The sequence below is a fragment of the Dipodomys spectabilis genome, unplaced genomic scaffold (genome assembly GCF_019054845.1).
Source record: "Dipodomys spectabilis isolate Male_0828 unplaced genomic scaffold, ASM1905484v1 ptg000228l, whole genome shotgun sequence".
NCBI lineage: Eukaryota > Metazoa > Chordata > Mammalia > Rodentia > Heteromyidae > Dipodomys > Dipodomys spectabilis.
In genome coordinates, this window is record NW_024870905.1 from 10,050,001 (window position 1) to 10,064,496 (window position 14,496).

The window sequence follows — 14,496 nt, forward strand, 5'->3', positions numbered from 1 at the left end:
GGCTGAGATCTGAGGATCGTGCTTCAAAGCCAGCCCAGGACAGAAAAGTCCATGAGACTCTTATCTCTGTTAATCATCCAAAAAGCCAGAAGTGGAGCTGTGGCTCAAGTGGTAGAGCGCTAACCATGAGCATAAAAGCACAGGGACAGCGCGCAGGACCTGAGTTCAAGCCCAAAGAAAAAGATGATTCTGGCACAAAGAAAAAGATGACTCAAGTTTGTGCCTGTGTGAGTTTTCTAAAAATCCAGAAGGCCACGCCTCTAATTGGCTTCGTCATTCTTGACCTATTTTTACCATTCACACAGCAGTTCTCAGGAGTACTGGAGATCAGCGGAGGTGATAAGTCTCCCCTCTCCTCCCCACCCACCCCCCAAATCTGACCTGTCTAAAGATGTCAGGCTGGGGGGCCAGGAAACTGCTGTCATCAGTGAGAGGAGGCCAGAAATGCTACAGTTCACCCCAGAGATTTGCTGTGTTTACAAAAAAGAGTGTGTGTTTGTGTGTGTGTGTGTGTGTGTAAAAGCTTCTTGTGACAATATGGGTTTTTTTGTTTGAGGGCAATCGAGATTTATAGAATCTCTGAGAATCTGGACTCTAGGGACTTCTAGCTAGACTTTATTCCATTTTGTTCAGGGCGTATTACTTATTATTTGATTTTGAGGCTCAAGAAATAAAATTAGCTACCTGATAGCTTATCATTTCTACCCGTGCCAGACAGAAAAGCAGGCCCTTTTGCACGCAGTCCTGTTTCATCTGTATTATAACCTAAGAAATATTGATTTTGGTTTAGTGGTTGTTTTGTTTTCATTTTTGTTGGTCATGGGGCTTGAACTCAGGGTCTGGGCACTGTCCTCGAAGGGTTTTTTTGCTTAAGGCTAGCACTCTACCACTTTGAGCCATAGTGCCACTTCCAGTTTTCTCGTGTTTAATTGAAGATAAATGTCTCATGGACTTTCCTGCTAGGGCTGGCTTTGAACCTGGATCCTCAGATCTCAACCTCCTTAGTAGCTAGGATGACAGGCATAAGCCACCAGCACTTGGCGGAAATATTGTTAATCTCATTTTAACGATGAGGAGACTGAGGCTCAGAGAAGCGTAGCTAGTTGGTAAATAATAAAAGTAGGATGTAAGCCCACATCTGACTCAAAACTCCTGACACCTGGTACTTTCCATGGTGTGTTTCCATGGTGACTACTGAACTCTTAACTACAGAGCAAAGATGTCCTAAGAAGGTAAGAGGGGGCAGAAACAGGAAATTCCTCAAATATTTTCATCTGAAATGTGGCTCCCTGGCACCAAATGTGTTTGCTCCAAGTATCTTAAAGGAGTTGTACAGGTTATGATGTGTGGGGTGTGTGTGTGTGTGTGTGTGTGTGTGTGTGTGTGTGTTGCATGTGTGTGTGCATGCATGCACACACATGCGTATGAGTACTGGGACTTGAACTCAGGGTCTCAAGCTCTCAACTTGGCTTTTATGCTCTAACCTGGCACTCTACCACTTGAGCTATACCTCCACTTTTGGCTTTTTGGTAGTTCATTAGAGATAGTTATGCCTAGGTTAGCTTTGAACCTCAGTCCTCAGATCTCAGCCTCCTGAATAGCTGGGATAACAGGCATGAGCCACAGGCCCAGATTACCCCTGATAAACTGAAGCAGGAGGTAGTTTTTAATCATGTAGAATTTTTTTTTTTTGCTTGTCCTAAGGCTTGAACTCAGGACCTGGGCATTGTCCCTGAGCTTCTTTTGCTTAAGACTAGCACTCTACCACTTGAGCCACAGTGCCACTTCCAGATTTTTACGAGGTGCTAAGGAATTGAACCCAAGGTTTCATGCATGCTAGGCAAGCACTCTACCACTAAGCCATATGCCCAGCCACAATCATGTAGAATTTTCAGGCTAAAAATGAAATGATCCTCGCTTCTTCCAGCCACTGAAGCATAAATTTTAATCCATGCCATTTGTCCCTGATTTGGGTGAACTGCATCAAATTCTCTTAAAATACTTTGGAGTTGCTTCTTATGTCCATTATTACATGTTCTACTCCAATAGTAAGCTTTGGATTTTTTTTCTTTTCAGAAGATTTCAACACAAAGCCTCTGTTAGGGCAGAAGACTATGAAAAGTTTCTTTTCTTCTTGTGTGTGTGTGTGCGCGTGTGTGTGTCAGTATTGGGGCTTGAACTCAGGACCTGGGCACTGTCCTTTAGCTTTTTCACTTAAACCTGGTACTCTACCACTTGAGCCCTACCTCCACTTCTGATTTTTTGCCAGTTCACTGGAGCTAAGTGTTTCATAGATTTGTCTGCTTTGGGCTGGCTTTGAACCTCAAGCCTCAGATCTCAGCTTCCTGACTAGCAAGTCCCTGGTTCATTCTCACAAAGCCTCAGTTTTCTCTTTTTAGGCACTTTCCAGATTTTAATCACACATTCCAAATTTAAATTTAAATCTACTTATTCACATGACAGAAAAGTCCCTTTGTCCACAGCTGATATCTTTGTACAGACTTTCTAAATACTTTCTTCCTTTAGAGAATTTCCTTTTTGTTGTCATTTCAGCTCCCAAAGCTAAATATCTTGAGCTCTTTCCTTTTTTTCCCTTTTCTTTTTTTTGTCTGCTTCAACTCAGGGCCTGGACACTGTCCCTGAGCTTTTCTACTCAAGCCAAGTGCTCTACCACTTAAGATAACTGAAGATAAGTCTCATAGACTTTCCTGCCTTGGCTGGTTTTGAATGGTGATCCTCAGTTCTCAGTCTCCTGAGTAGCTGGGATTACAGGATGAGCCACCAGTGCCAGGCCTTGAGTTCTTTTCAAACAGGCCCATTACCATCAGGGGTATTTCACAATCTTACTCCTAAAAACAAAGCTGCATCTAAAAACAAACTCCTAAAAACAAAGCCAAGGCAAAGAAATGGCCCAGACGTAGAGAATCTGCTTGTACGGTGTTGGTTTAGGCTTTGGTGTCTCCTCCCTAAACTCCATAGATTCAGCAGGGGAGGGAAGAAGGAAAGAAGGTATTTTTTTCTGGAAGCTTCTAGATCATGATCTCCTCAAAGTCAGACAGCTGCCGCATCTGTTCGGCCTGCATGGAATGCCTTCGGAGCAGCTGCTTCTTACTTCTCGACTCCACTGTCTTGGGAGACTGTGGGGCCGCGGGCAGCATTGTTTTCAGGCCGCTGGTGAGGAGGGGGGACGAGGTCTTGCTGCCGGCCCTCCCATCCAGAATCAGGGGGTTGAGGTTGACATTTAGAGGTGGAAGGAAGCCAGGCCTCGCAGGAGAAAAGCGCTCGAGCAACAGAGTCCCCGAGCCTCGTCTTTCCAGAAGATGGGGGTGCCTGCGACACACGGACATGGGAGAGGTGCTGGCCACGGTGTCCAGCGAGTCCCGAGAGCCGTGGAACAGAGACGGGGGTGTCTCACCCCACTTCTTTCTATCCAGGAGACCCTTGCTGGCCTCAGGGGCCATGGAGGCAGGAGAGTCGGCCTTTGGTGATAAATCCAAGTCATTTTCTAGCCTTTTGAAGGAGGCTATCTCTTTAAGAGCAGGGGGCCCTGGCAGACACATGCCCCCCTTCTCTGGGTCAGCAGGAAGGGGCCCTCGCCTGGCTAGCAGTGGCTGAGAAGCCTGCCCTTTCCAGGAGGCTGACGGTGAGGAGGCTGCCAGCCTGAGGCCCTGCTCTTTGCCATCCATGCTGCTGGTCCTGGAGAGGGGTCCCCTCTTGGGGAAGGCCATGTCACCCTTGCTCACGATGACCCCGCTGTCCACGCCTGGGCCAGGGGCCTCCTCCTGACGCACAGAAGGGGCAAGGAGACCCCAGGGTTCGGACTGAAGCCTCTTCAGTTGGGGTAGACGAGCCCTTTTGGGGTTCCCTCCCTTCTGGGTGGGTGACCCCGACTCCTGGAGGCTCTTCGAGGGGCTGGGAACACTTGGATGTCCCGGCTGGAGATGGAAGAAGTCGTGATCATGATCATTCTGGGTTGCTGGAGGCCCTAGGCCAGGGGCCTGCAGTTCCACATCCGAAGGGGAGGCACACGGCCGGCCCTCCGTCCTGGGGGCCAGGGCAGTGTGAAGGAACTGCTGGGTGGTCTGGGAGCCTGAAGGGGATTTGTCAGTGGTGATGATTATCACTTCCTTCCCTTTGGCCCTGCAGGCATCCAAGAGATGGCGAAGCGTGTCTTTGTCGTCTGTCTGGATGGCATAAACCAGGGCCGAAGCCCCTGTGTGGTCCTCGAGGCTGGGGTCAGCGCCACTGGCCAGCAGCAGTGACACCACGTCACCCCCGGCCTGGCCAACGCACGCATGGATCAGTGCCGTCTTGCCCGACCGGTCCTGGATGTTGGGGTCCGCCCGATGCTCCAGCAGGAACTTCACCATCTTCCACCTGCTGCTGCTGCGTGCGTCCTCGTGCTGGGTGAGGCAGGCCACCATGAGCGCTGTCTCCCCCCTGTCGTTGCTCTCGTTGATGTACGCGCCGCCCTCCAGCAGCAGCCGGGTGAGCCGCAGCCGCCCCAGCCGCACGGCCTGCAGCAGGGAGTTCCCGCCCGCCCGGAGCTCCGTGTCATCATCCAGCATGCTGGCCACAGCTAAGCGCACGGGAGCACGGGGCCACGGGGCGATCAGACCTAGCAAGGGAAAGAGGAGGAGAGATATCACATGTTCTCTGTGTGTGAGAGAGAGAGAGAGAGAGAGAGAGAGAGCGCACACCAGTACTGGGGTTTGTGTCTGTTTTCTAACAAGGCCTTCCTGCTCTTGAATTATTCACCATCCTTTCAAGTTTCCATTCAAATCTTACCTCCTTTGTAAAAAAGTATTTAAAAAACACTCAAAATTGAAGAGGGAAAGTTGAGTAAGAAGACAATGGCTCATATGCAGATGCTGTAAATATAGAACTCCTATACATCATTTCAAAAACAGGATACAGGAGTGGCCGATAGGCTCTCTTGTGACTTACACCTGTCATCCTAGCTACTCAGGAGGCTGAGATCTGAGGATTAAGGTTCAAAGCCAGCCTGGGATGAGAAGTTTAGGAGACTCTTATCTCCAGTGAACCACCAAAAAAACAAAGTTGTAAATGGAGCTATAGCTCAAATGGTAGAGACCTAGCTTTGAATGAAAAAGGTCAAGGACAGAAGCCAGGCCCTAAGTTCAAGCCCCAGGACCAGCCCACAAACATATAGACACACACACACACACACACACACACACACACACACACACACACCATTACAACCTTCACCAGAATGGTTTAAATTACACAGGACAAGAATACCAACAGTGTGTGAGAGTCAGAAAGTAATGGTGCGAAGGACCAGCTCGGCCGGAGCACTGGGACCGACGGGACAGGGATCTCGGGATAGGTGGGCAAAGGAGTCGGCGAAGTGACAAACAGACACAGACTCAAAAGAGTTGCATCTGAGTGTATCTTTATTGAGGAGAATTAACATTTTTATACAGTGTGTGATTGTGAAGTAGGTTCTTTGTTTATTTAAGCACGTAATCAATTTTTTTAAAGGCAAAGCATTGATGAATTACATGAAAATTGATGACTATCCCACCAACTGTTTAAGCTAAGTGGTGCGAAACAAGTCTAGCATATTGTTTAATAGAATACGTCATCTATTCAGCCTTTTTATGTTTAATAATTAACAAACCTAAGACAGGGTTGTACTTATATTGTACTCTTTTTAATTTTATTTTTATCCAACTAATTTCATCTTTATAAGTTCCTGTATAAGGAAATGGTTCTTGGTTGGTTCAGGAAATATGTTACTAACTTTATATTTTGTGTGAAAACACCATCTATTCCCTATAACGTAAGTTGGACTAAACTTAATCATAACTGTTGGGAGAATCTTTCTTTTTCTTATATAATCAGAGGTCTCTTCTTTTTTAGAACTCTCTAAACTACTAGGATAACTCTTTCTAACTTAGTTTAATTTATTGATTTTGTCTGTTGGACATATCTAGAAATTTTAAGTCTCTATATTTACTATGCGTGAGCTGCAAAACTGCTTGTGAAGTTGTAGGAGTTTCTGGAGGCAACGTCACATCAGATGATAGATTGATTGGGGGATTGCCCACATTTAATCTTTGGCCTTAGTCTTTATTACTTAGAGAAGCCATCTCTATTGGACTGGAAAGATGCAACATGCTCTGTTCGTGGATCAATAGAAAAATAGCCAAAATGAGAATAAAGGCAACGAATGTACAGCCAAGAAGAATATAGTAGAGGCTATAAAGGTGCAGCCAAGTGTATGGGAAGCCTTGAACCAACACCCCCTTCCTGGGGGCATGCTTCCTTGAAGCTCTTTGTCCAACACAATCTCTCACGCAGACTCCGCAGAAGGTGGCGTGGCACCCACTGGTCACAGAAAGATGTCCACTCAGCTGGAAATACCAGGAACCACTGGAAGTGCAGAAACTTAAGCGTTTGACCTTGTTTCTCTGGCCAGAGACTATTCATTGAACTTTCAGTCCCTCATTCTGTTGTCAATGTCAAATCAGAAGCCATCTATCCACCACAGGCAGCTTTATGGAAGTGCTCCGCCCACCTGCGCCGGCCTCTCTTTGCTGAACCCAGCTAAGGACTCCTTGCAGACACATCTTCATGGCTGCTTTGCCTGCTGTGATCTCTGCTCCTTTCCAAACGCTTGCTTCGGCAGCTTCCTCTCCATTGTGCCTCTCGGACTGGGTTCCAATGGTGGTTGGATACTGAGCTGCTTGTTAGAGGAGGAAACAAGAGTTGTATACAATGGCAGGCCTGAACTGGCCTGGAGGCAGGACAAACGCTCTCCCAGGTGGGACTTGTCAGGGCACAGGGCAGGCATCCTGCCACTGGGCCCTGGGTCACTGTGGTGAGCAACAGTCACACTGGAACTTCTCTTTCTCAGAGAACAACGGGTTAAGTCTGACCAGATTGTCTTTTTTAGGGAATCCAGTTTTCCACCAACTCCTGGGGGATGCCTGGGGCTTGAGTCTATGCCAGGCTCCACTCCTGTCCAGAACCTTTCATTCCAAAAGTTTCAACCAAGTGTATGTGGCGTGGCATAATGGCACACTGCTGGATGTAGAAATGGGTTTTGCAAGCCAGGCACCGGTGTCTCACGCCTGTAATCCTAGCTACTCAGGAGGCTGCAATCTGAGGATCCTTGTTCAAAGCCAGCCCAGGCAGGAAAGTCTGTGAGACTCTTATCTTCAATATACCACTAGAAAACAGGAAGTGGTGCTGTGGCTCAAGTGGTAGAGCACTAGCCTTAAGCTGAATTGCTGAGGGACAGCGCCCAGGCCCAGAGTTCAAGCCCCATGACCGACAAGAAAAAAAGAAATGGGTTTTGCTGAATAGAAGGCAATCCATGTCTATGTCCGTGTCATATCCGGTGGTAGAGTTCTCCCATCTGGGTGGGGGAGTTGTTGCCGTGATTGGCTCAGACCAAAATAAATGAGGCTCGAATAGGCTCTCCATTCTCTCAGAATCCAGCTGCTAGATATGGAATGTCTCCACTGCCAGAAAGAGCTCTGGAGCTTCTGCTTACAGCCTAGTTCACTAGCAGAGTGTGGGTGAGCCTACCTCCAATCACCAGCCCAAGACTGAACCTCAAAGGGGAAACCCCCAAAGCCTTCCCCTGCTCCCCTTGGGAGAAATGAGCGTTGACTGCAGGTACGTACTCCTGGGGATGGTTTATTTACAGCAATCAGTTACTGATAAATATGTAACCCAAAAGACAGCCCTCATTCCTTGGAGACAACACTGGTAACAAACCCAAGAAGAAAACAGGTAAGAGAAGTGAAAGCCAGGTACTGGTGGCTCACACCTGTCATCCCACCTACTCAAGAGACTGAGATCTGAGGGTCCTGGTTCGAAGCCAACCCAGGCAGAAAAGTCTGTGAGATTCTTATCTCCAGTTAAACAGCAAAGAGCTGGAAGTGAGGTGTAGTTCAAGTGGTAGAGTGACTTTAGCCAACAGGTTAGTAAGGGCACAAAGCCCTGAGTTTAAGCCTCAATATTAGCATTATATATCCAGCATTCAAAAGTTAAAATCATGCCTTCTCTAATAGAAAGAATAAGGGAATGCCATCTTTGTCCCAAAGTCATTTGATTATTTTAGTGATCACAAAACAGTGCAAGTCATACATTTATTTTCAAAGACCAGTATAAGCCCACCTTCCTTGATCTTCAAGATTTTATTAATTTATTTACTTTTGTGCCAATACTGAAGCTTGAAATCAGGGCTTCACACTCTGCTTTGGCACTATTGTTGTTCTTGTTATTTTGTTCTCGCCTGGTGCTCTGCCATCTGAGCCATAGCCCCCACTTCCAGCTTTTGTTGATTAATTGGAGCTAAGTATCTCACAGACTTTTCTGCCAGGGCTGGCTTCAAACCACAGACCTCTGGTCTCAGCTTCCTGAGTAGCTAGGATGACACATGTGAGCCACCAGTGCCTGGCTAGATGAACATTTATTAAGTTGCTCCAAAAATTGTTTTAAAATTGTCCATTGAAGCTGGGCGCCAGTGGCTCACGCCTGTCATCCTAGCTATTCAAGTGGCTGAGATCTGAGGATCGCGGTTCAAAGCCAGCCTGGGCAGGAAAAACTGTGAGACTCTTACCTCCAATGAACCACCAGAAAACCGGAAGTGATGCTGTGGCTCAAAGTAGTACAGCACTACTAGCCTTGAGCAAAAGAGCTCGAGGACAGTGCCCAGGCCCTGAGTTCAAACCCATGAATGACCAAAAAAAAAAAAAAAAAATCTAAGGGATTCTTATTTGGAACAAAATTGATCTGCAGTCCTTCAATACATATGCCACTAGTGTTTGGTTATTGTTGTTTTAACCAATTCTCTTCTCCAGTCCCCTGCTCTCCCATCATCTCTGAGGTTCCACAGACATGAAGTATTCCCCTGCTTTTTATAGATCAAGACACTGATGTTCAGACATGTAATTGCATGGTCATTTTGCCCAAGAACATGCCTGTTTTAAAGGGCTATAGTAATCTCTTTAGAGCTACTTCTTGGAAGAAATTCTGTGTAGGTGTCACTTCTTGCAGGCTAGCACTGAGTCAAATGTGGAGTTAAAATGTTATTTATAATGGTTGGAAATCCATGGCTCATGCCTATAATCCTAGCTACTCAGGAATTTTACATCTGAGGATCACAGTTCAAAGCTAGCCTGAGCAGGAAAGTCTGTGAGACTTTTATCTCCAATTAACCACCAAAAAAAAAAGAAAGAAAGAAAAGGAAAGAAAGCCAAGATGTGGTTCAAGTGGTAAAGCACTAGCCAAAACCCAACAACATATCAGGGACATTGCCCAGACACAGTTCAAGCCCTAGAACCAGCACCCAGACAGACAGACAGACAGACAGACAGACACACACACACACACACACACACACACACACACACACGATGTTCTGATGGAAAGTAATCAGAGCATCAGCTGGTTGTATGAGCACAGGGAAGTATCTCTTCTGGTCTGCCTTAGTTTCTCAGCTGGCAATTGAAGATGATGATGCACACCTACCCTGCTGTGCCCCGCCCAGGTGTGGGGCTGAAGCACACCCCGGGCCCAGGGCCGGCTTCTTTGGCTAAGTGTCCGATGCTTTAAGGGAATCTGGACACATCTTCCGAAAGGCGGGAGGCTCGGCGGCTGCATTTGCTGAAGCTAAAAAGCATTCTCTTTCCAGGCTGCCTCTTCCTTCCCAGCCCGGGAAGCAGACCGAGTCAAAAAAAAAAAAAAAACCGTTTGCTTTTGCTCACCAAGCTCCTCAGGGCGCTGACCACCGCACGCAGCGCGGCGGGCCGGGGCGCAGCGGCTGCTCCGCGCACGGTGCACGGCGGCTGGCGGAGAACGGTCCCCGGGCTGGCGGCTGGCGGAGAACGGTCCCCGGGCTGGGTCCCGGCGCCGGCGCCACCCAGGGGGCTGCGGCTGCAGGCCTGGGGCGCCCTCCGCAGGCCGAGCCGGGGCCCAGGTGCAGCCAGAGGCGCGAGGACCCCCGCCCCACCCCCCATTTCTTAGAAGCGCTCAAGTGCACGTTACTTGAACATTTCCTGCACATTTTCAGGACCATTACCACCCCTCTCTTCTCAGGTTTCATTGTCTGTAAATACTACCCAGGTGTCTGTCACCCAGACCCGTCTAAAATCCAGGGAAGTAGTCACACACACACACACACACACACACAGCTATAAGTATACATAACGTATATGCACTACTATATTTGTGTATTTACTTATATGTGCTTATATAAATATATTACTTATATACTCTCATTAGATCTATATAAAAGCATGTAAATATAACCATGTAATATTTATTAATCTGTAAGTCCATAGTGCGTATCTGAGCGCATGTACTTATACAGTACATTATGCATTGTATATATTTCTTTCGTACGTTCTCGGGTCTCCCGCCGTCTCCCGGGACGCGGGGGGGGGGGGGGGGGCGGCCGGGGCCCACCCCGCGGGCCAGGGGCTCACCTACCTGGCGGGGTTCCTCGCCCACCGCGGACGCCGGGCCCTGGAGCATCATCTCTCAAGGCGGCAGGTCGGGCCACGGGAACCGGGGAGCGGACGAGGATGGGCGCCGCCGGCCGGGGCTGCGGGACGCCCTGCCCCGAACTCGGAGCACGCCCGCCGCGAAGGCTGCGCGTCCTCCCGCTCCTCCGGCTCTGTGGAGCCTGCTCCGGCCCCGGCCCCGCCCCCCGGCCCCGCCCCGAACCCCGGCCCCGCCCCCGGCCCCGCCCCGAGCCCCGCCCCGGCTCCGGCCTCGGCCACGCCCCCGAGCCCCCGCCCTGCCCCGCCCCGACCCCGGCCCCGCCCCGGCACGCTTTGCCAGTGAGCCCCGGAAGGAAGCTTCTCCTGCGCTGGAGATGCGGGATGACCTGAGACTTCTGAGGGGCGAGCCCCCGGCCCCCAGCGTCAAGTGGGGTCATACTCCCTCTGGAGCTGCAGAGCTGTGCGCCCTGAGCACAGACCCGAGGGGACCACACTTCCCAAATCCTGCATGCATTTAGCTCACAGGACCAGCCCCCCAAATCCAGCATGCAGAGAGTTCACGGGACCAGCCCCCCAAATCCAGCATGCAGAGAGTTCACGGGACCAGCCCCCCAAATCCAGCATGCAGAGAGCTCACGGGACCAGCCCCCCAAATCCAGCATGCAGAGAGCTCACGGGACCAGCCCCCCAAATCCAGCATGCAGAGAGCTCACGGGACCAGCCCCCCAAATCCAGCATGCAGAGAGCTCACGGGACCAGCCCCCCAAATCCAGCATGCAGAGAGCTCACGGGACCAGTCCCCCAAATCCATCATGCAGAGAGCTCACGGGACCAGCCCCCCAAATCCAGCATGCAGAGAGTTCACAGGACCAGTCCCCCAAATCCAGCATGCATTGAGCTTATGGGACCAGCCCCCCAAATCCGGCATGCAGAGAGCTCACAGGACCAGCCCCCCAAATCCGGCATGCATTGAGCTTATGGGACCAGCCCCCCAAATCCGGCATGCAGAGAGTTCACGGGACCAGCCCCCAAATCCGGCATGCATTGAGCTTATGGGACCAGCCCCCCAAATCCAGCATGCAGAGAGTTCACGGGATCAGCCCCCCAAATCCGGCATGCAGAGAGCTCACGGGACCAGCCCCCCCAAATCCGGCATGCAGAGAGCTCACAGGACCAGCTCCCCAAAACCAGCATGTGGAGAGCTCACGGGACCAGCCCCCAAATCCAGCATGTAGAGAGCTCACGGGACCAGCCCCCCAAATCCGGCATACTCCTCTCAGACCCAGCTAGGGATGTGACCTCGTGTCTCCTTGGTTCTAAAGGTGAACGCCCTGCGACCCCAGGATGGAGGTGCAGTACTGGGGAAAGCCGGGGCAGGGTGGGCCTGGGGGGGGGGGGCAGATTCTTAGTGCTCCTTCCCAAAGAAACCCGTGGATTTCATTCCAAAACCTGGGTCTGTGAAACAGCTCTTCTCTATTCCCAGGATGCCCCATGGCCAATCCTGGGACTTGAACTCAGGCCCTGGGCACTGTCCCTTAGCTTCTCCTCTCAAGGCTGGTGCTCTCCCACTTAAATCACACCTCCACTTCTGGCTTTTTTGCTGGTTCCTTAGAGGGGAGAGTGTCATGAACCTTCCTGCCACAGAACCCCAGGGTTCCAAAATTACTGTTGATCCTAGCAGAGGCTGGACAGGGGCAGGGCATCCATTTGACTGATGGAGTGGAAGTGTAAATATTGTTTTGTAATGTGCCTTCATGGCTTTCCGTTTCCATAGCAACACCTATAAAACTGCTCTCCAGGGGTCTTCTTCTCTGGGCCCTACCTGGCAGTGTTCCCCTGGAGAGCAGACAGCCTGAGGATACACACACACACACACACACACCAAAATTCACTAGAACATATTTTTTTGTGTGTGCCAGTATTGGGACTTGAACTCAGGGCCTTAGTTTTTTGTTTTTTGTTTTTCTAAAGGCTGGTGCTCTACTACTGAAACCACACTTCCATTTCTAGCTTTTTTGCTGGTTCATTGGAGATAAGAGTCTCTAAGACTTTCCTGCCCAGGCTTCAAACCTTGATCCTCATGTCTCAGCCTCCTGAGTAGCTAGAGTAATGGGCATAAGCCACTGGTGTCCAGCTCCCTTTAAATATTTTAATAATTGATAGTTTTGTTTAGATAATCAGTTAATTTGCATGTTATATTTGTGCTTAGGGGAAGATAAAGATCTGACAAAGTGACAAACTTCTCCTCTAGCAGAACTTTCCAGAATGCTTGGAGAGAGATTGGAGGAGCAGCGGCTGCCCTAGCTGCGGAGAGCTACACGCTTCTTCCCGCCCCAGCCCTCTCACTGGCTAGAAAATGGGGAAAGAAACAACTTACTATGATGTTTTGGGAATCAAACCCAATACCACTCAGGAAGAAGTGAAAAAGGCTTACAGGAAAACTAGCCTTGAAGTACCACCCTGGTAAGAATCCAAATGAAGGCGAAAAGTTTAAACAGATTTCTCAAGCTTATGAGGTTCTTTCTGATGCCACGTAAAGAGAATTATATGACAAAGGAAGACAACAGGCAATTAAAGAGGGTGGAGCAAGTGGTGGTTTTGGCTTCCCCATGGACATCTTTGATGTGTTTTTTTTTTTTGGAGGAGGAGGATGCAGAGAGAAAGGCAGGTAAAAATGTTGTGCATCAGCTCTCAGTTACCTTAGATTTATATAACAGTGGAACAAGAAAACTAGCTCTGCAAGAGCATGTGATTTGTGGCAAATATGAAGGCCATAGTGGTAAAAAAAAAAAAAAAAAGGGGGGGGGGGAAGTGGAGTGCTATCCCAGCTGCCGAGGTACTGGGATGCAAATATGAATTCATCAGATAGAACCTGGGATGGTTCAGCAAATTCAGTCTGTGTGCATTCAGTGCCAGGGCCATGGAGAAAGGATCAATCCTAAAGACAGATGTAAAAGCTGCAATGGAAGGAAGATAGCTCAAGAGAAGGAGATTCTGGAAGTTCATATTGACAAAGGCATGAAAGATGACCAGAATATAACATTCCATGGTGAAGGAGACCAAGAACCAGGATTGGAGCCCGGAGACATCATCATTGTATTAGATCAGACGGACCATGCTGTTTTTACAAGACAAGGAAAAGACCTTTTCATGTGTATGGTCATACAACTGGTTGAAGCATTGTGTGGCTTCCCAAGGCCAATCTCCACTGTTGATAACCGAACTGTAGTCATCACTTCTCATCCAGGTCAGACTGTCAAGCATGGAGATATCAAGTGTGTGCTAAATGAAGGCATGCCAATTTATCGACGACCATATGAAAAGAAGTGCTTGATCATTGAGTTTAAGGTAAACTTTCCTGAAAACGGCTTCCTCTCTCCTGATAAACTCTCTTTGCTGGGAAAACCTCCTTCCTGAGAGGAAGGAAGTAGAAGAGACTGATGAAATGGATCAGGTAGAACTGGTACACTTTGATCCAAATCAGGAAAGATGGTGCCATTATAATGGAGAGGCTTATGAGGATGATGAACATCACCCCAGAGGTGGTGTTCAGTGTCAAACCTCATAATGGGGCCAGTGAATAGCACCCACTACTGTGATTTTAAATGCAGTAGTGAAGGACTAATCATGATAAGCTCATTACTTGCATTACTTGCTATTGTTTTTTGCTGTAATATTCAACTGTAGTAGTGTTTTAAAAGTTAAATGAAGAATAAACAAATATAAAAGCTCTGACTTTGCTCTGTATGATGACTTCAATGCGCAAGATGAAGTTTTAATACCTGTAAAAAACTACTTTTAAGGGCTGGGAAGGTGGCTCAGTGGTAGAGCGCTTGCCATGCATGCATGAGGCCCTGGGTTCGATTCCTTAGCACCACATAAACAAAAAGAAAAAAGCCGGAAGTGGCGCTGTGGCTCAAGTGGTAGAGCGCTAGCCTTGAGCTGAAGAGCTGAGGGACAGCGCCCAGGCCCAGAGTTCAGGCCCCACGACTAGACCCAAAAACAAACA

At 48.9% G+C, this 14,496-nt stretch overlaps 1 protein-coding gene and 1 pseudogene across 1 annotated transcript; one reads left to right on the forward strand and one right to left on the reverse strand.

The window, feature by feature from the left end:
- Nucleotides 1–3,029: 3,029 nt before the first annotated feature.
- Ankrd34c (ankyrin repeat domain 34C) lies at nt 3,030–4,568 on the reverse strand. The gene has a single exon (XM_042697744.1). The coding sequence runs from the start codon at nt 4,566–4,568 to the stop codon at nt 3,030–3,032; it is 1,539 nt and encodes a 512-aa protein (XP_042553678.1).
- Nucleotides 4,569–12,830: 8,262 nt separating this feature from the next.
- Nucleotides 12,831–14,102, forward strand: LOC122123395 (annotated as a pseudogene).
- The last annotated feature ends 394 nt before the right edge of the window (nt 14,103–14,496 follow it).

Coding starts and splice junctions, on each gene's coding strand:
- Ankrd34c (XM_042697744.1), bottom strand. CDS start 4,568: ATGCTGGATGATGACACGGAGCTCCGGGCGGGCGGGAACTCCCTGCTG.